General features: G+C 39.7%; 1 protein-coding gene across 1 annotated transcript; it reads right to left on the bottom strand.

Moving 5' to 3' along the window:
• Window positions 1-8,712: 8,712 nt before the first annotated feature.
• zgc:171579 (uncharacterized protein LOC557116 homolog) lies at window positions 8,713-11,474 on the bottom strand. The gene is made up of 2 exons (XM_036583519.1): window positions 11,294-11,474; window positions 8,713-9,933 (listed from the first exon to the last, which is right to left on the bottom strand). The coding sequence occupies exon 2, from the start codon at window positions 9,923-9,925 to the stop codon at window positions 8,909-8,911; it is 1,017 nt and encodes a 338-aa protein (XP_036439412.1). The 5' UTR covers window positions 9,926-9,933; window positions 11,294-11,474; the 3' UTR covers window positions 8,713-8,908.
• Between the last annotated feature and the right edge of the window lie 14,644 nt (window positions 11,475-26,118).

A 26,118-nucleotide genomic window follows, 5' to 3' on the forward strand; every position in this document is an offset into this window, starting at 1 on the left:
GAAAGAATCGCCAAATTAAAAAACGTTTACAAGACCATATTTATTTATTTATTCATTTGTTTGACTTTTTCTTTTTTTAAACACCAGTCAGTGCCCTGAATTCTTTATTCAGTGAAAATCACTCCTGTGGGCTTGCAGCTTCTTGTTTCTTGACCTCGCTGCCCTTTGGCAATGTTGGTTTTAGAGAATGTTGCACATGTAGTTTTATGTACACGCTAGCAGTTCTACATACACACTAACTCTGAGCAGAGCATGAAGGCAAAGCCGTCTAATGGAACCATGCCTGTGTGTAGGCTGTGCGTGTATCATAGTGAGCAAAAACCTTTTACAGATTGTACTTTTCTTTAGTTATTGATTTTTGTAAGTATAATCAATAGAATGTAAGTGTAAAACTACAGTAAACTACATGTGTCATTGAAATAACAGCAAAGTGTAGTGATTCCTGTGAAAGTAGGTTGCCAGTACTTCGAAAACTACTAATTCACTGACTCAACTTCTTACAAACCACCCAAGCAATGTTCAATATTATGCTTAAAGCCTTTGGAGATTACATTAGATCTGTCTCTTCACAGAGCATGGCATATTTTATGCTAATATTGTGAAAATTGTAACTATATATAACGCTAAAACTGCAAGTGAGCTCCTTTAGTAGCGTTTTTAAGAATTTCTGTGATGGAATTAGTGTAAATGACACATCAGACTGTTTCATTCTATGTTCAATAGAATAATAATGATCATCTGAATGATCTGGTTATGTAGAAAATTAGAAAAATTGGTGGAATTCCCCTTCAAGGGTACATACAGGGCTTTCCTGAGTGCCCTTATGTTCTTGGCGGACCAAAAGACTGCGGTTAGGACTGGGCCTCAGTGTCCTGTTTGTGGCATTAGACTGACACAAAGCTTACAAACACGTTTCTTGTATCCCACACAATGGGAGATTATGAGGATTACCAAAAACAGATTTTATACTGTATATTGTACACCGTAAGTCCAGTATCAGTCTTGTATTTTAGCAGGTGAAAGATTTAACTCATTTCTAGACATTTTCACTTGTTTTTAAGCAATTTATTCAAGTAAAATGATCTCACTATGTTGGCAAACAATATTGCTTGACTTAAGAAATATGCTTAAAGCAAACAAAATAATCTGCCAGTACAGTGAGATAATATGGCTTTGTTAAAAGCACTTAAAACCACTAAAAATTGTCTAGAAACATGTTATAATGAGCTCAACAACCTAAACATGAGAAATATTAGATATGTTGACTACACTTCTTAACAAAGATGGTTCTTTATTTTCTTTACTAAAGAAAATGTATCTGTGCAGAATCACGGACACTTAAAGACCCCTATGCATGATTAAAGGGTCCTCTGCATCATTAAATTGTTCTTCAGATTGATGGAGAATGTGCTGGAGATGCTGTAGATGTCCCACTAGACATGGTGATGACACCACAACACCACAACATGCTCGTTCATGTGTTTTGGGGGAGCAGCTTTGGAAGGAGGGCTGAAAGAGCGGGGTGGGATTTTTTTGGTTGGACTTTTTGTGTACGTCACCTACTCCAGCTTTAAGATAGTTTCGCTTGCCAAGACACCGTTTTTAGGCAGTGCACAGTAAAAAATAAGGCCTTAAGTAGCTTCTATGCTAAAACAGAACTGAAAGGACTTTGCTCACTATAGACCACCGACATGATTCAATCATGTTAAAGAAGGAAAAACACAGAGCAGTGTGGTACTGGGCCTCCTGGACTGGAGAATCAATCTGCAAAACCAAGGCTACTAATCTGTCCTCATAGCAAATTATGATTATACAGTTTGTTTTACCTCACAGGAAAATCAAGACAGTTATTTACACGCTGCACAGCAGTTGGGTTGCAAATTGCTGGTTCTGCTTCTTTTCTCAAGAGCAGTTTCCTGGCAAACCCAGTGATGTACTGGGCCCTGGTATCAATGCAGGCCTCGGGAAAATGCACGTCGCAGTGAGCAATATGGGGACTAATGCTGGCTGGAATATTAGCTTTGTAAATAAAAGACAGCCATTTGTTTCAAGTGCAGTATTTTGCTAGTTGATGCAAAAGCAGTTGGCTGACTGACAGACATAACAGCATATTTAATAGAGCTTTTCTTACCCATATGCACACAGTTTTTGGTGAAATGGAAATAGCAGCTTATAGATAATTGGCCATTTCTAACGAACCCCTGGATCTACATCATAACTGGAGCCACTCCTGAAGCCGTTTGCTGTCAGTAACCGCTGGGAAACAGCACTGTATGAAGATCAGGATCAGTATTCCTGACAAGTGTGCAAGGATCTTATTCTGGTGAGGGTGTCAACATGAATTACACTAAGCTCAATATTATTGGCACTCTTGGTAAAGAGAAGTAAAAAAGATAATAAAATAAAAGAAAAAAATTCAGACCGAGTATGAGTGTTGTTTCTAGGACGCGCCAATACAGAGTCCAATACAACACTGTCACATCTATAGTCAGTTCCCCTCCACGCCAGCAGAGGTCTCACTCTCCTGGGTACGGAGACTCATGCTGACACCTGTTCCTCATCAGAAGCCATTTTGTAGGGTATTTAATAGGTATTCCAACTGAGGTTCTGTGCAAAGTCTTGTTAGAGCCGTGTATTTCTTGTGTTTCTACTCTGGTTAGGACTCCTCTTGGAGGTTCACTGCCCACGAAAATCACGCTGCACAGTTATGACTGATTCACACTTACTGAAGTGGAGAACGCAGAACGCTTTCTGCTCAGGGGTCTCATCTCCTCTCAGACTGAAGGGAGTCATCTTCCACTGACGGTCAGAAACTCTATGACCCCTTTTTCAATTGGATTGTGATTGGTTCCTCGACGCCTGACGGTTGTAAAAATATGGCGCTTTGAAATCGTATGAATCTTTTTGAATCAACCTGTAATTATGTGTGTTTAAGAACCAAAAACACATACAATTCATTTTTACATGACCTCTCTTTGTCCCTTACAAGTAAACAGGCTGTTTTCGTTGCTGTGCCTTTAAAACAGATATATATCGCCGCTGTCGGAAGAAACCTCGTATTTCCATTTTTGTCATTTTTCAGTTTTTGACATAATTTGAAAATGGATGTTGCTCTTTACATTGTGTGTAAATTTCATGAAGAATTGACCAACAGAAATGGCCCAAAAAGTCTGGTTCCATTGACTTACACTAAAAGTAAAGTATGTTTTTTCCTTCTCCTGTAAAGCTGCCATTTTGGAGATGAGGTTTTCTTCTGACAGCAGTGATGTGTAAGTTATCTCTGCCTACGTTGTGCTTCATATTGCGCCTTATTGTGAAAGCAGTCTGAAAACAGCGCTTCTTATCACTTCAAATCACTGAAATAGTAGGCCAAACTGCTATAGGCTGAGTGGTTGTGACATCACAACCATGATGAAATTAAAACAGGCTGTTTTTGTTGCCTACATTCCATGTAAAGACTGTGTGGGCTCCAGAGTGAATGTGTTGGAAATTTATTTCATTTATTTTTTTATGAAATGGGCCCGCTGATGTGCTAACAACTTCACAGCTGAAACAACAAAACAAATGTTTCCTTGGCTGCTTCTGTAAACCCTCTCAGGCTAATCCAGAAGCGTAAACAGTGCAGTGAGGGAGTGTAGAGTTGAAGGAGATGAGCTCTGTGGCAAGGTGCAGCATTCTGAGTGTATTATCTCCCCTCGTTCCTGTAAATGCGTCAAGCTGCAGATGGCGTGGCTTGCATTTCTGAACAGGACCATCCTGTAACATTTCTGCATTGGCAGGAAATGGCTTTGCCAAATAGGGCTGAGTCAGGCAGATCTGGCCGTTGCTGGTGAGCTGCGCCACATCGATAGGAGGAAGTGAAGATCAGAAGAAAGAACACACCAGAATCGTCTTACGCCACTTTGGGGAAATCCACAATCAAACCACACAAGATGACAAACCCCATTTCCAAAATGGTTGGGACGCTGTACAAAATGTAAATAAAAACAAAAAGCAATGATGTGCAAATCAATGTCGAAACCATTTTTTCTAAAAGAATATATGCCCATTTTGAATTTAATACCGGCAACATGTTTAAAAAAGTTGGGTCAGGGCAACAAAAAACTAGTAAAGTCATGTTATGCTAACAAACACCTGGTGGAACATCTCACAACTCATTAGGTTCAAGGCAACAGGGTAAGTAACGCGGCTGGGTACAAAAAGAGAATCTCAGAGAGGCGGAGTCTTTCAGAAGTAAAGATGAGGAGGGGTTCACCACTCTGTGAAAGACTGCACCATCAAATAATGCAACAATTCAAGAATAATGTTTCTCAATGTAAAATAGTAAAGAACTTTTGCTTTTCATCATCTACGGTACAGAATATCATTAAAAGACTCAGAGAATCTGGAGAAATCTCTGTGTTTTTGGAATGTGCTGTTGGCATCAAATTCAAAATAGGCGTATATTTTTCAAAAAGCAATAAAATTTTTCAGTTTCAACATTTGATATGTTTATTTTCAATAAAATATAGGGTTTAAATGATTTTCACTTCATTGCATTCGGTTTTTATTTATATTTTGCACAGCGTCCCAACTTTTTTGGAAACAGGTTGTATTAATAAACCAATTTAAACCTCTTTTGTACTCCCTGTACACCCACGACTGCTCAGCCAGACACAGCTCCAATGCCATCATCACATTTGTAGGTGACACCACAATTGTGGGCCAACGAGGAGGCCTACAGAGAGGAAGTCAGCTTCCTGACACACTGGTGCCGGAAGCAAGAGAAAGCGCACACCCCCGTCACCGTCAACGGAGCCTCTCTAGAGAGGGTCAGCAGCTTTGAGTTCCTCGGTGTTTACAGCTCAGAGGAGCTGACGTGGACCAAACGCACCACACGGGTGGCATGCATCCCCGCATCCTCGGAACATTCTACGCATGTACTGTGGAGGGCATTCTAACAGGCTCCATCACCTCCTGGTACGGGAACTGCACCGCCATCGAGCGGAAAGCTCTGCGGAGGGTGGTGCGGACAGCCCGGCGCATCACCGGGGTCCAGCTCCCAAACCTCCTGGATTTATACACCAGCCGCTTTTTCCCTTTTTATGGATCATCAGAGTGATCGGGAACATTTTCCAACCTCTCTTTATCCCTTTAAATCAAATTTTTGTTACGGCGCCTTTAAGACCATGTATATGTAAGTGCGCTCCGTTCTGATTGGCTGCCTCATTTAAAAAGCAGTCCAGGCTGAAACACTCCTTATAACTTCAGCTGAGCTAAACTGCTTTAGCCTGAATAGGTGGTTACATGTAAATGATTTGAGTTTTCATGACATCACTGAAACAACGAATTCAAAACGGGCTGTTTCTGCAGCTTAGTTTTCCTTATGCAGACTATATGGACTGTACAGTGAATGATATGCTTTGAAACAACGTTTACACACTACATCAAACTCTTTTATTCCAAAAAAGTGAGGACAATTTGCACAATTCCCACAATGTAGGCCTCTAAAATGGAGAATTACCACAGACAGTGTAATTTCAGCTAAGATCAGGCTGCTTCTATATTCAGGAAACCATTTTCGGACCTCATAATGTGCAGATCTTTTTCATAATGTGCTGTTCTTCTTAGATCATCACTCTAACCTGCACCTCTTAAATGATACAACACCATTTCTGTGAAAGCCAGAAATGCTAATGTTGCTGAGAGTAGGGCTTTATTCAGAGGTAATCTGCCTCTGCTGGTGTCTCATCGGTTAGAGGAAGTCAGGAAATAACAGATGCATCTATTTCCACTTCTAGAAAAGTCCACAAGTGCTGCATCTTGAACTTGTTTGTGTTATGTTGTTATGGGCAGAGGTAGGTAGAGCGGCCTGAACCCGTTTAAGTAAAAGTGCTGTTACTTCATGGCGTGACTCAGACGTAAAAGAAGCCTAGTGAACCAACTTGAAGAGGAACAAAAAAATATTGAATGAGTTATAAAACTGCAGCTGAACCTCTTAGTATATCCAGCATCTATCAGCATAGCAACTTTGCTCGTATCCTCTTTTTGTGGTATATTTGGGCTAAAACTAATTACAGACCTCAAAAGATGGCAAAAAATGTGAGCAACAAAGCAGTCTACCAAAGCTGAACCAACATAAAGAGGAATTCCAATTCTTTTTGGGAAAATCCAAAAGTATTAAATAAAAATGTTTTCTGTCAGGACTTTTTGCCTTACAACACCCTGCTTTCTGCAAGATAATACATTCTAGACCACAGTGGTGGTGATAGGAACCAGGGGTCGCCATGACTACAACACAAATATAGACATTTTATTTACTATCCAGAACCACCAGTGAACCTACACGAGTCTTCTGGGTTTATATGGAACGTTGGTATTGGTAAAATAGTGGTAAGTCAGAAAAAATAGGTTTCCTTTGGGTTGTGCAAAATATTTTTTAGGCCAAAATCTTCTCAAAAGTACTGTAAATGTCAAACATCAGGCAGTGAATTCATAACTGTTTCATGTTGTAACTTCCTGTGAGGGAGCTTTTAGAGGTGGACGTCTGGTTCCTATCACCACCACTGTGAACAGTTCTGACTCAGTAAGTTTCTCTAGAACGGAGCGTTTCACACCAAACCACTCTGAATGACTCTGTTTACATCTTAACAGTTTAATAATTCCTCTTAAAACACAAACAAAAGTAGGAGCTGAGTGTGAATGTGTCAGGCCTCCCTACAGCCCTGTAGTTCATAATGGCCAGCACACCATCCGTCCATTGACTCCAACTCCCAGAATTCACCAGAGGGCCATGTGATGCCTACAGCATCCAATCACAAACCATAACCACAAATATCATCACCATAGTACTGAACTGTTACACCTGATTACAGTCACCACCTTCCTATATGAACTGAGAGGTAGTTTTGACTTGTTTTTTATCCATGACTATGTGGCTGTTTCTGGTATAATACAGAATGGCTGAATTGGAACTAAGCTGATTACTTTTTTGTGAATAAATTCAAATATCCTCAGATAATGATTATTAATACACACAAGTTCACAAAATAGACTGTCCCACAGTAAAATGTTTTAATTTTTTTTATTGCAGAACAATTCACAGTCAAAACCATGAAGTTATTAGTAAAAGGCTTCCTTACATAATCAGTAATACATAATCAAGTTCATAAACATTGTGAAAATAAAAGAAATATTTTTGTTCTAGTTATTTTTGTCACTGACGTTAACAAAACACTTTGTCACTGGTGTTACAGTCCTGTGTTGGTGTGTTTAAAATGTCACTGGTGTTACAGTCCTGTGTTGGTGTTTTTTTTAACTCAATGGTGGGACAGTTTTTGTTGGTATTACAAAATGTCACTGGTGTTATAGTCCTGTGTTGGTTTTACAGAATGTCACTGGTGTTACATTCTTGTGTTGGTGTTTTTAAATTTCACTGGTGTGACAGTTTTTGTTGGTGTTAGAAAAAGTCGTTGGGAAGGTGTTACAGGCCTGTGCTGGTACTACAAAATGTGAAACAGGTTTTCCTCCAGATTGCCAAAGAGAGTGCAGATGCAGTTTTCAATCTTCTGAAATTGGGCAACAACTGTGAATCAAATTTACTGTGTCAAAACTTCAGCCAGTTCAACAGATGCGTCACCTTTTTTTCACCATATATCAGAAGGATAAGATGAAGTTTCAAGATGACGATACAAATAAACTCCCTGCTACAATTTGTGTCAGATTTAACTGGCAATAAATAAAAGTCAAAGAACTTATACTGCGCACGAAAGCAAACTTATGTATTTAAGTAAATAGATACAAAAATGAAAGCAAGCTTATTTATTTACATAAAAAGTTGGCTTTGAAAGCCTCGCACTTCCTCAACCATAGATACAATTCAGCCCTTAATGCTTCATCATCAAGATAACTATGGTTTCTGTACATGCAGAAAAAAAAGCTATGGCATTAGATTTTTTAAAGAATAAGCTATTGATGTCAGATTAAAGAGATGGCTGGCCCTCATTTAAAAGAACAACCACAAGAACATTTTAACTTTTTTCCATCTTTTTTTTCTCAGCGTCATTGAACATTTAGAGCTCATGGTCAGGAAACAGATTAAGTATAGACAGCATTAGCCAGTCTTAGGCAGAGGGTTTTCAAAGGCAGTCTAATTTCGTCTAAGACCAGGCTTCATTTATATTCAGGAAACCTGTGTTCAGGACTTCATCATGTACAGATCTTTTTCATAACGCGCTTCTCACCACAGATCATTGCTCAAGCCTTTGTCTCTGAAGTAACACCAATTTAAATGAGAGAAAAGCCAGAAATGCTAATGTTGCTAATACTGATCATGCTGTTCATGTGATCATAGTATGGTTTCCCATTAAATGCATGCTAAAAGGATGGTTCTTCATGGGTTCTTTAGTAAAGACAATGGTTCTATCAAGAACCAGGAACACGTAAAGAAGCATTACATGCTTAAATGGCTTTTTGCATGGTGAAATGGTTCTTTGGATTGATGGAGGATGATTTGTAACACCAAAAAGGGTTCAAACTTGACATCTTACAAATACCAGAACTCCTTTTGTTGCTTTATGCAACCGTTTTCTAAAAGGTTCTATCTAGAATCATATACAGCACGTTCTCAATTAATCTAAATAACAGTTTCACCATGCAAAGAATTATTTAAGCATGCAAATGGTTCTTTGAGTGTTCATGGTTCTATATTTTATTTTAAAATCCACCCCAAAAGGATTTTAGTCAAAAGTCCAAGTCAGTTAAAAATCCAAAATGTGTTTTCAGCTCTGATGTTGAACCAGTTTGATAGAATGTATAAGTATTAAGTGTAAGTATACTTACTTGGATAAGTATAAAAGAAAAACAGAATTGTGCCTGTTTCTAAAAATGCTAATTCACAGGCTTATATGAAGTGTTCACAGCCCTGTCCTCAGGTCTGGGTGGAGTTTGTTGGTCTCTCTGACATCCCACTTGATGACTTCTTACCGAGGCTCCTCGCCGTCCTCAAACAGGGTAAGTAGCGTCCTGCCAGCACCCGGAAATCGCTCCGCAGGAAGATATAGAGCACGGGATCAAGCAGGCTGTTGAGGCTTAGCAAGCCTCTCCCCAGCTGATAAGGGACAAACATGGCCTTCTCCCACTCGCACACTTGGCGGTGGATCAGCAGCCCGAGGTACTTCACACATCCGATGAAATGATAGGGTCCCAGCACCGTGACAAATATGGCCACCAGGAGGGTCAGCATCCCTCTGATACGCCTCTTCTCCTCGGACAAAAGGGAGTTGATTGTCATCAGCGACCGGAGGGTCTTTTGGTGGAGCAGGGCGATGAAACTGAGGGGTACGACGAAGGACAGGAGTAAAGTAATCAGCCTGTAGGTGATGAAACTGCCCTCTGAAGGATACTTCTCAATACACAGGGTGTAATTCTGCTTGGGGAAGAGTTTGTCGAAGGCCACCGAGGGCGGCACGGCGATTAGAACCCAAACGCCAAGGGCTATAAACCAGGCGCACCTCAGCTGCCGGAACTTCTGGAACTTGAGAGGCCTGACTATGGCCATGTGACGCTCCAGCGCAATGATGCACATGAAGAAGATCCCAGCGTAGACGCTGATGTAGAAGAACAAGCCCATGAACTGACATGAACGCGGTCCAAAGCGCCAATAGTGTTCATTGGCGTAATAGTCCATCCAGAGGGGGAGGGTCAGAAGCTGGATGAGATCAGCAAGTAGCAGGTTAATGACATAAACTGGTAGAACGTTCTCCGTTTTGACCAGCCGGTACAGTCCGAAAAGAGCCACCAGGTTCAGGGGTGTGCCTATGATGAAGAAGATGCCGTACAAGACGGGAAGGAAGACGCTGTCTTGCTTGAAGTCTATTCCGCATGCGTTGCCCACAGTTGAGATGCCTTGTCCTACAAGTGAGCTGGTATTTGGGATGTCCTCCATCTTTTTTGCTGTGTAGAACATTGATGGAGAGAAAGAGTTTGTTATTACCACCAATAAAACACTGTCACTACCACAAACAAAGCACCTTCTCTCCACAAACTACGCAATTTACAAAGAATATATCAGCGTCTTTACAGGTCGTGTTCCTTTCTTCTGAAAATCAATAAAGGACCACACTGCTTTAAAAGCTTCTACCTGTTTTCTCACCGGCACATTAATATTACATTGTTGAAATCAGTCTATCCACACTTTGCATTCTATTACATCCACTAATATGTGTTTAGACAAGCTTCACAGAATGATTCCAGGCAGCTTAAAGCCGAATTCTACCAGTGTTATTCAAAATTTTCCCATAAATAGATGGTTAAGATGTAAACAGAGCGGTTCAGAGTGGCTCAGAGTGGTTCAGAGTGGTTTGGTGTGAAACGCTCTGTTCTACAGAAACTTATAAGTCAGAATTGTTCACAGTGGTGGTGATAGGAACCAGACGTCCACCTCTAAAAGCTCCCTCACAGAAAGTTACTACATGAAATGATTATGAATTCACTGCCTGATGACTGAGACACTGTTTTATGGTAGTTTTGGGCTGCAGTGTACTTTCAAAATCCATTAATGGTGGAGAAATACATGTAGGCTGTTATAAGCCCAAATAGTCCCCAGTAAAAGTTTTTGTTTTTGGATTTTCCACTATTTTCCCATCAACAACATTCCATATTCCAACATCGCAAATTAATATACTTACTTATTCTAGCTGCAAATACAAAAGTGTAGCTATGAAAGGGGCTACACTTGGTAAATGTAATACGTTCAGCAAAAAGCCCATTGCAAATTGCATTTCATGGCTTGCATATTAGCTTTCATAGTACTTATAAATGCTTTGTAGCTACTAAATAGGAATAAGTCTTTATATTTTATTAATAACTGTATAATAAACCTGAAATGAAATGAGCTTATATATCACTGCCGATGGAACAAAACATGCCCATTTTTCAGTTTTTGACATGCCTGTTGCTCTTTACATTGTGCGTAAATTTCATGATAAATGGCCCAAAATGACTTGGTCTGGTTCCATTGACTTACATTAAAAGAAAACTATGTTTTTTCATTCTCCTGGAAAGTTACGAGATACGAGGTTTTGTCCCAAGAACAGGGATATAAAAGCTCTCATTTTTCCTTTTCTGCTTAATTCGAATGCTCTAGTTACTCTTCACATTGTGTTGAGATTTTACAATGAACAGATAAACAGAAATGAAACAGAAATGACTTTTTTCTGTTCTCCTGTAAATCTACCATTTTGGAAATGTTTGCAACAGTGATGAAATACAAGGTAAATGAATTATTATAAAAATACATTCCTAGCATACTCACATTGTCTCCTCAATAATCAATAAACAAAATTATCTCCTTAAAATGACCACAAATCAGGTGTCGGTTGAGACTGGCTCGACCATTTTAAGATGGAAAAATATGTGATAAAATGCCAAAAATTTGTAATATTCCCAAAAGTAGCCTGAGCAGCACAGACGTAATCCGAGCACTTAAGAGTGTGTCGTTCCTAAAGAGGCTGCAGTCAAGTGCATGTAACTGACACCATAAAGAGGAAGCAAAGAGGAAGCTTGTGTCAGCAGGGTATGATTTGCACACACCAAGGATTTTGCAGATTCATTACTAAATGTGATCGAATACGGGAAGTGTGCAGAAAGATGAGGCTTTTATTTTGATGTCTTAAAATCTTATGTAGCTGATTCTGGTAATTTATTATGGCAATCCTCACAGCTGATAATGACTGAAATTCAATTAGTCATTTGGTAATGCTTTCTATGAATTTCATGTCTATTAGCATCTATAAACACATTCATAAGACATTCATAAAGCGTTAATAAATTCATAAACGTGGCTATCAATATTTATAACAATGAATTGCACTTAATAGCTGTGTTTGTTGTGCATTATTAACTATCAATGCATTAAAAGTAGCATTCACAACACTAATATCATCAGCACCAAAGAAGTCAGTTCCAGCTTACAGCTGTAAAACCTTATCAGCTTGCAAAATATATATATATGTATATATATATATATATATATGGCCGAGGTATTCTTAGATTATAGAGGTGTGTGATTAAAATTTTGGGCCCTGGCCATTTAGAGGGGTTAAAAAATACACTACAACAGCAACTCAAGTACCCATTACGCTCCACAAGTTTAAGCTCTGACATTAAGACAAACTATTTTTATAGACAGTGTTTTTCAGAAGCGTTCCTGTCCCTTACATACAGAGATTTGTCCAGATTCTCTGAATCTTTTAATGATATTATGTACCGTAGATGATGAAAAGCTAAAGTTCTTTGCTATTTTATGTTGAGAAACGTTATTCTTGAATTTGATGGTGCAGTCTTTCACATTTCATTTATACCCAATCATGTTACTGACCTGTTGCCAATTAACCACCAGGTGTTTTTTAGCATTGCACAACTTTTCCAGCCTTTTGTTGCCCCGTCCCAACTTTTTTGGAACGTGTTGTTGGCATCAAATTCAAAATGGGCAAATATTTTTCAAAAAACAACAAAATTTCTCAGTTTCAACGTTTGATTTGTTGTCTTTGTACTTTTTTCAATCAAGTATAGGGCTTAAATGATTTGCACATCATTGCATTTTGTTTTTATTAACATTTTGCACAGCGTCCCAACTTTTTTGGAAATGTTGTGTGGTATATATGTGTGTGTGTGTGTGTGTGTGTGTGTGTGTGTGTGTGTGTGTGTGTGTGTGTGTGTGTGTGTAGTTTCATATACTGGGTTTGTTATACTCTGTTGTGTAGCTGAGGAACTTGAACTCATGAAAAACCGTTACATCAACTTGAAATTGTCCACTTATGCAAGGTGTCCTCTGTGAGTCAGTCGTGAACTCAGTACAGGATGTTGAGTCAGTTAAACTATGTGTAAAAGGTAACATGAATGCATGAATTTTTTGTAATGTTTTGTACCTGCTTCTAGATGCCGGGGGTTTGGGGGGTATTGATAAATTGCAGCAACAGATGGGCTACAGTCAGGAACTGAAAGTGTACCTGTGTAGTAGGTGTTTCAGTTTATGTATATTCAGTTTATTTATTGACATTTATGCAGTTTTTTAGAAGTTACAAGGGTTTTCAAAACTGAAGTTCAAAAATTATTAGAACATAGAGAAAAATAGGATTCTATATACACACACATACACACATACATCCTTCTGGGTGGTGGGGGTATATATATACATATATATATATATATATATATATATATATATGTACACTTTTCTGTTCTTTCTTGAGTCTCTGAGTCTTGTGCTCTTGTTATTTTTTCCCTTGTTCTGTCTCCTTGTTATCTGTCTCGCCTGTGTCTTGTCTATAGCCCCAGCCTCTGCCATTTGCTCATACTGTGTTTGTACCCCCGTTTTGGTGTCCAATGTGACCATTTGTCTTTGTGAGTCATAATTCTGCTTTATGATTGTCCCTTTGTAGGTTTGTGGCTTTAGTTTGTCTTCTGTGTTCTATGCTTAACTTGTCGTTTGAATCCCTTATTTTGTTCTTTCCTTTCACTATGGATTCCTCCACTTTACTTGCTTCACCTAATCAATTCTTGGAATTTCATGTCAATAAAACCAACTCTAGCTCATCTCCTGCACATCTTTACAGTATATTTCTTTTCTGAAAGGGGACTGGCGCCAAAACGGCGCAGAACAATGTACCAAAAACACATGAGGTCCATCAAATTGTTATCATATAATATGTGCCTTTTCTTTCAACATGAATATCTGTTCTTTAATGGGTGCTTTTAATATCACTCTGATACCAAGCCAAGGATTAACCACAAAGCATTCCCATTATGCATGCCTCGTCTGCTGTCTGAAAAATAACTCCTAATGTCATCTCGAGTGCTAGTGAAGCATTATGCTAATAACACGAATCAGAGAATTTGAATTACACTCACTACACTCATGCAGTTTCAATTCCATCCCCCAGCCCCCACCCCTGCTTAATGTGGACCAGTGAGGATATGAGGATATGAGGCCTTGGATAAAATTGCGAACTCTTCAATTAATAATGGAAATAACGTTTGGCATTTTCATCAAGTGCTTTGCTTTGCGAGGTTTGGAGAGCCTTTTCAAAACTAGAGTTTTGCCATTTAAGAGGAGCAAACAAACAATAACGTTTTAATTATTTGTTGAAATTGAGAATTAACTTCTACTCCCTTTCCACTTTATAAAATCCACCTACATATAGGCATACAATCCCACTATATAGTTGCCATCTCTATAGGTGTATAGTAAAAGACTGTAGCCCAGTAAGACTGACCAGGCCAATATTTGGGTGGTGGACCATTCCCGGCACATGGTAGCAGGGTAGGATATCAAAGGATAGCCAGTTGTTATGTTATGTTACATTATGTTATGTACTTTTTTGGTCCTCCAAGGGAAATTTATTCATTTTTGCTGCCTAACTATGCCCAAGCACAGCATCGGCAGCAGAGCAGTGCAGCCTGGGGCAGTGGGGGGTTAAGTGCCTTGCCAAAGGGCACAACCAGGTATACCTAGTCAGTCGTGGGATTTGAGATTGAGAAATACAGGTTTGTTTCTGATGTAGTCCTATGTAAAATGAATGGAGAATCCCTGGAGCAAACAGCTTGTACTGGAGTGAGCATGGACATGGATCTGGACGTGTTAGTGGACGACTGCATTCTCAGTATGTGGCTGATTATGTAAATTCTGCTGCTCCAAGATTAGTAACAACCACTGATAATATTGATAATGTAGTATCCGAGCTCCATGTGTTATCTGACTTTGTATGTATGGAATGTCTAAGTTAGAGGGCCCCTGGTCCAAAGGTCCAAGGGTTAAGGTCCCCTTCCTCTTTTAGTTCCAGAAGAATGAGACTATTTTAAGAAGGACCATATGTTCTGCTCCCTTTGTCGAAAGCAGCCACCCTATATAAAGCAATAGGCTATAGTGTTCGGGAGGGGACACTTTAGAATTGGCATGGATCCCCTCTCAGGTACTTTATGGTGCTTGATATGATACTGTTTTACTTTGTAATAAACATCTTATACATGGAAGACAGTGTCAGCGGAGTCTCCTTCATCATCTTCACATCTTCGCTATTTAATAAACAGCAATAACAATGTTGTTTTTATTCTCAAAAATCATTAGGTATAGAAGGCCTTGAGGGCTCCCCTTTGACTTACAGTGTATAGCAACCCTAATTAACAGTGATGATCATGAGAAACAGTGCAGTCATGTTTCAGAAGAATCAAGGTATAGAATATCTCAAGGCAGCCTGAGTTATTAACAATACAAACAGGCACCTCAACCGCACGGCTGTGCAGTTATCCACTACGCTATCCAATGGTTAATGGTAAGAGCCTCGCAGTCCCTAGCATAAATCTCTCTTTATCTCTCTTTTGATTTGGCCAGAAGTTGGTATCTCTTACTGGTGTTCATTTGGTTGTTATTCAAAATAACCACATTGTGGCTGTGCAGTGCTTTCTTAAAAAGAGTATTGTTTACATTTAAATTTACATTCAGCAGACGCTCTTATCCAGAGCGACTTACAAAATGGCTTTGTTGTCCACTCAGAGAACGTATCCTAGCTGCTACAAACAGGTTAGATGAAAAACTACCCTTGAGCTCAAACACTGCCAGAAAACAAAAGCAGGTGCTGATACCTAGAAAGAAGCATACAGAATTAAACATGGCATAAGTGCAATACAATGCATTTCAGTAAGAACTTGGATTAGTGCTCGCTTAAGTGCCATACAAAGAGATGTTCTTCAGTCTGCATTTCAGTTGGAAGTTGGTTCCACCACCTGGGCTCCAGGACAGTTGGTTCCACCACCTGGGCTCCAGGACAGTTGGTTCCACCGCCTGGGCTCCAGGACAGAGAAGAGTTGTGATGCTTGTCTTGAAGGACGGCTTGAAAGGCTCAAGGTACAGATCGATTTACAACCGCTGCCATACACCCTTGAAAAGATGGTTCTTCAAGGGTTCTTTAGTAAAGGTAGAGGTTCTTTATCAAACATTATCATGAACATTCAGAGAACCATTATGGTTCTTTGCATGGTCAAATGGTTCTTCAGATCGATGGAGAATGTAGGGTTCTTAAGCTTGTATGCTTAAATGGTTCTTTGCATGGTGAAATGGTTCTTCAGATTGATGGAGAACGTAGGGTTCTTTAGTTTGCATGCTTAAATGGTTCTTTGCATGGCGAAATGGTTCTTCAGATTGATGGAGAATGTAGGGTTCTTTAGTTTGCATGCTTAAATGTTTCTTTGCATGGTGAATCGTTCTTCAGAGTGAATTTTTTTTTAATAAATGGTTCCATATAGCACCCAAAAGGATTCCGTTATTATTAAGCTTGTATACTATAGCAGAATCGTTTTTGGTGCTATATAGAACCATTCTTTACTAAAGAACCCTTGAAGAAGCATCTTTTTTTAGAGTTGAAGGTGGAGAGATGCTGGTCCGTTTTTGGCTTTGTAGGCATCAGGGCTTTAAATCTGATGTGGTTACAGGACATCAGTAAAGGGAGCTCAGCAGTGGAGCGATATAAGTGGAGTGATAACTTAGGAAGATTAAATATCAGCCATGCTGCTGCATTCAGGATCATCTGAAGGGCCTGATGGCCGCATAGGAAGTCCAGCCTGGAGTGAGTTGCAGTAGTCAAGCCTTGAGATGACAAGAGACTGAACTAGCACCTGGCTGGTCTTCCTATGCGGCCATCAGGCCCTTCAGATGATCCTGAATGAAGCCTCATCAGCGCTTCATTGGTGGGATTTACTGATACATGCGTCCGTGACAGGCTGGAGGGAAAAGATGTGCATCCAATTCAGTTCATTGCAAAATGATCTAATCCAGGTCAGCAATAGTTTCCCAGTCTGCTGACGGTGGACCTGTTGAATAATCTAGTTTAAGTCATCTATAAATTGACACCATGGTCTACAGTGTTGTTAAAGGAGTGGCTGACAACCCACAGAGTCTACCGTCGGAGGGCCTAAGTGTAGACAGAGGCTACATGTAGTATGTAATATGTATTGCATTTGATTTATGAGTGGCCTGTATGCCACTGGGACGCAGCACAGAGTGCAGTAAGACGAAATACACTTTCAGGATTCGCATTTGTTACAGGACCATGTGTGGAAAAAACACAGGCAGATTTATAAAAATACCAGGAAAAAGAAGAAAAACAGGTTCCTGTTATCAAACATGTGGGCACCTCTTACAGCGGCCTACACTAGTTTTAAACCCCCTGTCTCACTCAGCCTTAATGAACACAGTAAATTCTGTACACTAAATGTACTGCGACTGTCAAATGATCAAAATAAGTGCAATTGTATTATTTTGTGTAGTTGAAGGGCAATTCCACGCATAATTCAATCGTTTTGAGAGATTCAGAGTGGTTTGGTGTGAAATGGTTCGGATGTCTTTACAGTGGTGGTGATGGGAACCAGGGGTCGCCATGACTACAACACAAATATAGACATTTTATTTACTATCCAGAACCACCAGTGAACCTACACGAGTCTTCTGAGTTTATATGGAATGTTGATGATGGAAAATAGTGGAAAATCTGAAATAATACGTTTTCTTTGGGGACTATTTTGCCTCACAGCGCCCTGCATGTATCCCTCCACCATAAACGGCTCTCATAACCGTAGAACAATGTGTCAGTCATCAGGCAGTGAATTCATAACCATTTCATATAATAACTTTATGTGAGGGAGCTTTTACAAAAAAATCTGTGCATTTTCTTTCACTGTATTTATGTTTATTTGTATTTTTTCTAATGTTATATAGAGTGTTTACTGGCAAAAGCACAATTAATAGTGAGATAAATGTCTTTAAACTACTCTCTTAAGAACGATCGTTCTTCCAGCGTTCTTTAGTAGAGATATAGATGTACTATGTAGAATCATTAACATTCAAACAACCATTTGCAGACTTAAAGCGTTCTTTGCATGGTGAAATGGTTCTTCAGATTGATGGAGAATGTATTGTATATGGTTCTATATTGAACCTTTTCAAAAAGGGTTCTATATAGCACATAAAAAGGTATATATATATATATATATATATATATATATATATATATATATATATATATATATATGTATATGTACAAAAAGATTGATCCGATTTCAAAATGATTGATTTCTCTTGTAAATCATTACAGAACAATGCAGTGAACTGTAAATGGTTTAAATGAGCATAAAGTTTATTATGTAATTGTACAAGGTCTCAGTATGAACCTCCTCCAGCTGTACAGACAACATCAACACCATAGTCAAACTCATCCCATACTGGATTGAGCATGTCGGGTGTCGCTGCACTCATGTGCGATTTCGGAGATCATCCAGTGTTGTGGAACCAACGCCGAACGCTCTGAGCTGTTGGAGCTTCACTGACCACGAAAATCACAGTTATGACTGATTCACTCTTATTGATATATATGCACACACACACACACACACACACACACACACACATACATACATATATATATATATATATATATATATATATATATTAGGCATATGAAAATCCTTGGTCTGAACTTTATCAGGTCAGTGAAATATTGAGGCAATGGCAGTTTAAACACACACAGAGAAAGTTTCCATACTTACCACACTCAGTGTGGTGCAACTCATTATTATCAGGGTGGCAGTGGGGAAATAAAAGATTCCACTGTCAGCTCTCTACTTCTTCTTTAAGGGGGAACTTTATTGCCTGTGACTGGCACACAGTAGCACAGTCAAAGCAAATCACATTTACCTGCTTTACTGCATTTTATTTCAAAAGAAAAGCTCAGATAATGTATACAGAGCCCTCCAGTATTACTGGCACCCTTTTCTGAGACGAGCAATATAAAGTCTATGAAAAAATGTCCTTGTTGTTTATGATCTAGATCTTATGCTGGAAATGTGAGAGGAGTGGAACCTTTAAGTGAGCTTAAACATTGAAAATAAACATTAAGTTTTCTCAAAAGCAAATCCCACATCCCTGTGTACGACATCAGAAATGACATTTTGCCGATTTTCTAAGTAAAAGTAACTTTTTATGGAATTAGATATTATTTTTTTTAATTAAATATGAAAATATTCGTCCACAATCTCTATTTATTTGCTGTCTTTCACATACTGGCAAAACAAATCTATAAAATGTTCTATAACCTTTTCACGGACCACATTTTATTTGTTTATTTATTTTAATTCAGCGATCTTTCAGTAAATTCAATAAATAAGCAGTAATTGTGCATTGCAATGTGTGCAGTGTGTTCCCTTATTTACACTCAACAAAGCAAGAACAAAAACATCGACAGGGGCGCCCAAACTTTTGCACGGGTCTTTATATTCCACTCTGGTCAACACAACAGAACAGCACTGACCACAGATGTAAAGAAATGTGTATACACACTGAAAAAGAAGGTTCTTCAATGCTTCTTTCGTAAAGAAACTGGTTCTATGTAGTACCCTGAATCCTCAAAGAACCCTTTGCTTGGCAAAATGGTTCTTCAGATTGATGGAGAATGTGCTGGAAATGGTTCTATATAGAGCCGTTTTGAAAAGGGTTCTGTATAGCACCAACAAGGGTTCTGCTGTTGTTAGGCTGTCAGGCTTGTAACAATAGAAGAACCATCTATGTATCTATACAGAACCACCTATAGTACATTCTCCATCAATCAAAGGACCATTTCATTATGCAAAGAACCCTTTAATCATGCAGAAGGTTCTTTGAGGTTTCATGGCTTTAGATAGAACCATTTTCCCTTGAAGAACCATCTTTTTTAGTGTGTATATCTACATTTTTGTATTGTGAAATGGTTCTGAACATTTATTTATATATATATATATATATATACAGTACAGAGCAAATGATAGAACAATGAACACTCAAAGAACCATTTGCATGCTTTTTGTAAAAATAGCAGCACCCTTTTTGGTGCTATGTAGAACCCTTCTCAAAAAAATTCCATATAGAATCATGACCAACACATTCTCCTTCAACCTGAAGACTCATCTCACCATGCAAAGAACTCTTTAGGCTTGTACATGGTTCTTTGAGTGTTCATGGTTCTATATGGAACCATTGTCTTTACTGAAGAACACTTGCAGAACCATATTTTTTAAGAGAGTAGTTTGAAACCATTTATTTCACCATAAATTGTGCTTTTGCCAGTAAACACTCTATATAACATTAGAATAAATATAAATTTACATAATTATAGTAAAAAAAATACACCAAATTTTTTGTTTTTCTAAAAAGTTCCTCAGCTTGATGCCCCCAGCATTAACTGATATGTTAAAGGAACCATCAGGAATCATTTGCATGCTTATCATAACAATAGACCCATATATATATATATATATATATATATGTACGTATATAGTTAAAACCGAGTATAAAAGATTTTTTCCAAACAGCGTTGCTGGATTGTTTGGGTTCTGCTTGGCAGGTGGACAACATTTGAGCTGGTTTGTGATTTTTTGCCTTTATTTTTTAAGGTATAAACAATTAATAAACTGCATTGCTTAATAACGTAGCTGAAATCTGAATAGGCCCACACATCCCATCAGTTATCAGTTTGATTGACACTCCTTATTGAGAGTAGGGTGTTGCTCTGCCCATCTTTATTGTTCTCAATCGATATCAGCGGTTAACATACCCAGTTTATTACCGATGTGATGGATGTGCGCTGAGGATAGATTATCCAGTTCACCCTGCTTTACCACCTTCACTGTACTACAGTAACTCCCCTGTAACCTAAGGCTGTATTCTGTGATATTCTGTATGTAATGGTGATTATATTCTATGTCTCCTCATTACCGCTTATGTAAAGATACTCAAGTATTCATCTCTTTAGCTCTTTCACATTGGCTCCTTATTGTTCTTCCTTATCCTTCGTTCTGTTTATTGTATTTTTATTGCAGTGGTCTCTTAGTTAAAGACGTGTCATCAGTCAGTTTGCTTGTCTGGTCTGTTTAGTGTGTTAATGTCATACATGTGTGACTTACCAACACTAATTCCTCGTATGTATGACTTGCTTGGTGATTCTGGTTCTAGTAACTGACTGTACAAAGTTCTGCCATGGTGGGAAACTGGAACGGCCCATGATCTGTTCAGTAGAGCCTATAAAGGTTTCTAAAAAATGTGTATGAGGAATAGTTATGCATGCAATATTATTGCTATACATTTGCCTTTCCGAGTGCATGTGATCGGGGGATCATACATCCTGATAGCAATCAATAAATCAAACGCTCTGACAATAAAAAAGAAAAAAAATCATTATCTGTGGAGGTCACAGGACTCTAAAAACCCCTTCAGCTGTCCTGCCTGTCTAACTACCGACCTCACGACCTGCGCACATGAGTGTGAGTCCATCATATGGATCCACACTAGAAGGTTCACAAGAATGGCACTGGTACCTACAACAGTGCGCGCTGCTAAAGAAAGAAAGAGAAGCAAGACACAAGCAGAAAACACTTTGAATAGACAGAGGCTGGATAAAGCAAGGGGTCAAACCAGAGTGACTGGTGTGGCCTTCCAACGGTGGAAATACGAAGGAGCTGAAACGCCTGGAAAGCGACGCTGATTTTCTGTTGGACGGGTAATAATTTGGTTTGATTTGTTTATGGGAGGATTTGTTATTTTCTTGAATTATGTAGAAAACATAGCAGTTACATTACTGTAGCTACATTATGTATTAGCAGAGCCGGTTTATGAGGAGCCTGGCCACTTCCTATTCCCCCCGTTATATCAAAATCAGGGCTGCTAAACAGCAGAGGGCACCCGTGAGCTAGTCCTTAATGAATGGGAGCAAATGGAGCTCAATGGCTAAAACCAAAAATTAAAATAGTTTCTAATCACTCGCCCAGAACTTTAGTGTATTTCACTAAAAAAGCAAAGAAAACTCACCTGTAGGTCTTCTTTTTCTACAGCAAACGGGTTTTGGGCAGCATAACGCTGGCATTACTGCTACTGAGTGCTGATTGGTTGGCGAGTGGAGCAGCTCATTGGCTGTTCGCGCTCACAGACATTATGAATATACATGAGGCGCCGTTTTAAACTCCTGTAACTCGAGTTTAAAAGCTCTTAAAAATGTTAAAGTGTTTTATGCTGTTCTGTGTTCAGGTAATAAATGAATACTTTTACATTAAAAATGTTTCAGCATTTATAAACTATGATTTTGCTCAAATGCTCAACCTTAACCCATTCATTTTGGACTCGCTTGGGAGCGCCCCCTAGTGTTTGAGAAACCCGGAAGACATTATGGAGTGGGAATTCTCCTCTCCCGCTCGAGGGCGCCCTCTGCTGTTTTGCAGTCCTGTTTTTGATATAACAGGGCAACAGGAAGTGGCCAGCTTCCTCGTACATTCTCTGGTAATACTCTGAAAACATTGGTGAGCTCTGCAGGTTATGAAAATAAAATACACATACAAATTAAATAATTTAATTGTTTTATTGAAATGATTTATGGTTTGTTTGTCCAGGTCCAATTTTTAGATGTTTGACTGGAGCACTAAAATATGTACAAAAGTTTAGCTCTTTGTAACAGTTATAAACCTATTTGTTACAGGCCGACAGCGCCATCTAGCGACCGGAATACTTTTCTGCAGATTTAAGGTAAGACACGAGCTGATAGCAGCTTAATTACTGTTAGTTAAATGTCCTATTATATCATATTATGGTTAAAATGACTGCTTTCTAAAATGGGTGCTTTTTGGGCGGTTTTCAATGGTTTTTAATATTTTTTGGCTGGAAATTAGCTATAGAAGCAATCTGGCAACCCTGCTGTTGAGCTCTCTGCCTTTGTACGTGATTGTGTTTTACATTTGGTCTAATACACCAGATATCATGGTATTTATAATGTTGTTTCTAACTTTTTTTTTACATTTAGTCATAAAAAGTACGGAGCCCCACTGGTGACATCCTGTATAAATAAAAATAATGCGTGGCCACAACTTAGTAAGGCGTGGGAATGAGATGATTAAGTCGTGGCCACGACTTAGTAAAGCGTGGGAACGAGATCCTAATGCGTGGCCACGACTTAGTAAGGCGTGGGAATGAGATGATTAAGTCGTGGCCACGACTTAGTAAAGCGTGGGAACGAGATCCTAATGCGTGGCCACGACTTAGTAAGCCGTGATCTCGTTCCCACGCCTTACTAAGTCGTGGCCCTGACTTAATCATCTCATTCCCACGCCTTACTAAGTCGTGGCCACGCATTAGGATCTCGTTCCCACGCGTTAATAAGGCGTGGCCACGCATTATTTTTATTTATACAGGATGTCACCAGCGGGGCTCCGTAAAAAAGCCTTTTTAATGTGGTAAATAAGCGGATTTTTCATTTTGTTGACAAGAAAAAACCCCACGTCGTCAGCGAGTATCTTCAGCATTTTGCTGAACAGGCCTGAGACAAACACGCTTCGCTCCTCCACTTTTTCGAGTGTAAAAAACGGTAAACCCTATTTAGTGGAGTGTCACTTCATCACCCTCTCCGAAAGATCAAAGCTAAAGCTGTAAATTGAGAAGGATCGCAATGAAGGTTAGTGATTGTTTTCCGGAGTCGACTCCGACTCTCGATTCCTGCCGCTGTACTCTAGGGAGTCGATTCCTTGGCTCCCCTTTGTTCAAAGCCAGTGCAGCTCAAAAGCTGATAAAGGGACGCGGTGGAGATTCCGTCTTACCGGCGAAGTGTCGGGGTGGCTGCAGGTTTTCACTCCAAACAAGCTGGAACACACCTGAATCCACTTGTTTAATCAGCTGGTCTGTTCAAACTGCTGATCAGGTGATCTCCTGCCTTGTCGGAATGAAAACCTGCCGCCACACCGGCCGTTTGTGGGTAAGATTGGACAAAATTGGCTAAACCATCCTAGTCTCATCCTCTTTTTTCTTCAACGCTCTGTGAAAAATATTGTTTGTTTTTGGCTCGTTTTCGTTCCGTGTAACGTTACTGATTCCAACTCCCAGACGTGAGTGAGTCGAAGAATCGACTCCTTCGGAATTGACTCTGGATCACGGTGAAAGGCGGGAAAATAAGATTAGACCGGACAGATTCCGCAAATATTGATCTAATTTTAATGTAGTGTGTCTTATTAATATTGATTATCCAGTTCATGACCGACAGTGAGTGTTTTGTCCTCCATAAACGACCCCAGCAGCAGAGTGGAGCTAGCTCGCTAACGCTAGTTAGCATTAGCGTTATGCTAATCTGACGAGAATCTAATGCAGCGCAGTTGTGGCTAACAGCAGCCAGTTAGCCTAGCGTTAACAAAGTTAGTTTTGTTTGGAAATCATTAGCGTTATTTCAGACAAATGAAGTCGTTAAAGAAGGAAACAGCTGCTGTTATCAGTCAGTGGCTTCCTACTGCTCTCAGAAAACAGGATAGGGTTATATAATACACGTTAGCGTGGCGTTTGTGTCGATATGGCCGTGTGGTTGGTGAAGCACAGAGAACCTGTTGATGTGATTGTTTTTCCTCTGGTTTTATATTAAGCTTATTTCATTTAATAGTCTATTCAGGATCTTAACTTTATGTAGTAGATATTTATTTACAGTGACGGTTAAAGCTTTGTAACCAGGCAGTTATAGCATTCATTAATCCGTGTGGATATTCATAATAGGTTAACGTTAGCATCTTCTCACACGAAGTTGAAGTCGGCTTCATATTCGCCAGCTTCTTTTTAGAATTTCCCCGTTCCACCTTAAATGGTGCATCAGCCAGCGTCTTGTTCGAATTTCCCCGTTCCACCTTAAGTAGTACATCAGCCAGCTTTTTTAGAATTTCCCCGTTCCACCTTAAGCGGTGCATAAGCCAGCTTCTTTTTAGAATTTCCCCGTCCCACCTTAAGCGGTGCATCAGCCAGCTTTTTGTTCGAATTTTCCCGTTTCACCTTAAATGGTGCAGCTTCAGGCACCAGAAAGTGACTGCTGCACCATTTAAGGTGGAACGGGGAAAATCGAACATGAAGCTGGTGAATAGGTAGCCATTCAGCTTCGTCCTTCTCACTGTGTTTAGGGGGTTTACTTTATTGTTATGTGTATTAAGATTAGAAGTGACTCACTCATTGATGATTTGCTGATGTGTCTGATTGTTTCTACCGGAGCTCTGAACTCGGTTTTTACCGTCAGGTGCAGACTGAACACTTTCCTGCTGGTTCGGACGGATAATTATCACCATCAGTTATTAAAGTGATAAAAGCTGCCGAGAGCAGATCCGAGCAGAGGAGATTAATCTGTGTCTGAGGATTATAACTAAACAGATTTGGTGAAAATCGGTTGAGTAATAAGGAAGTTTTTAATCCTGAGACTCATCAATACAATTTGTTCACAAGCGGATCTCGACCTCTCCAATATGGCGGACGCGCAGACGTATCGCCTCAGGTAGAGAACAACAGACAACGCGGCATCTAGATATGTATATCTATATGGTGTCCACGCTCACTGTACATTTTATCAGCTCCACTTACTATATAGGTGCACTTTGTAGTTCTACAGTTACAGACTGTAGTCCATCTGTTTCACTGCATACTTTGTTAGCCCCCTTTTACCCTGTTCTTCAGTGGTCAGGACCCCCATGGACCCTCACAGAGCAGGTACTATTTGGATGGTGGATCATTCTCAGCACTGCAGTAACACTGACGTGGTGGTGGTGTGTTAGTGTGTGTTGTGCTGGTCTGAGTGGATCAGACACAGCAGTGCTGCTGGAGGTTTTAAACACCTCAGTGTCCCTGCTGGACTGAGAATAGTCCACCAACCAAAAATATCCAGCCAACAGCGTCCTGTGGGCAGCGTCCTGTGACCACTGATGAAGGACTAGAGGATGACCAACACAAACTGTGCAGCAGCAGATGAGCTATCGTCTCTGACTTTACATGTACAAGGTGGACCGACAAGGTAGGAGTGTCTAATAGAGTGGACAGTGAGTGGACACAGTGTTTAAAACTCCAGCAGCTCTGATGGCCTGGGGGAAGAAGCTGTTTCTGAGACGGGTGGTGCGTGCAGTGATGCCTCGGAAGCGCTCGCCAGAGGGAAGACAGAAGAATGGGGCGTGTGCTGGGTGGGAGGCATCCGAGATCATGGACCGAGCTCTCGCCAGGCAGTGGGATGCGCAGACGTCCTGAAGTTGTGGGAGGTCAGTGCGTTTGATTTCTGCATTACAGTTTTT

The sequence above is a fragment of the Colossoma macropomum genome, unplaced genomic scaffold (genome assembly GCF_904425465.1).
Source record: "Colossoma macropomum unplaced genomic scaffold, Colossoma_macropomum, whole genome shotgun sequence".
NCBI classification, from domain to species: Eukaryota; Metazoa; Chordata; class Actinopteri; order Characiformes; family Serrasalmidae; genus Colossoma; species Colossoma macropomum.

Bases quoted from the DNA above. Each gene is read 5' to 3' on its own strand.
- zgc:171579 (XM_036583519.1), bottom strand. From the start codon at position 9,925: ATGGAGGACATCCCAAATACCAGCTCACTTGTAGGACAAGGCATCTCA.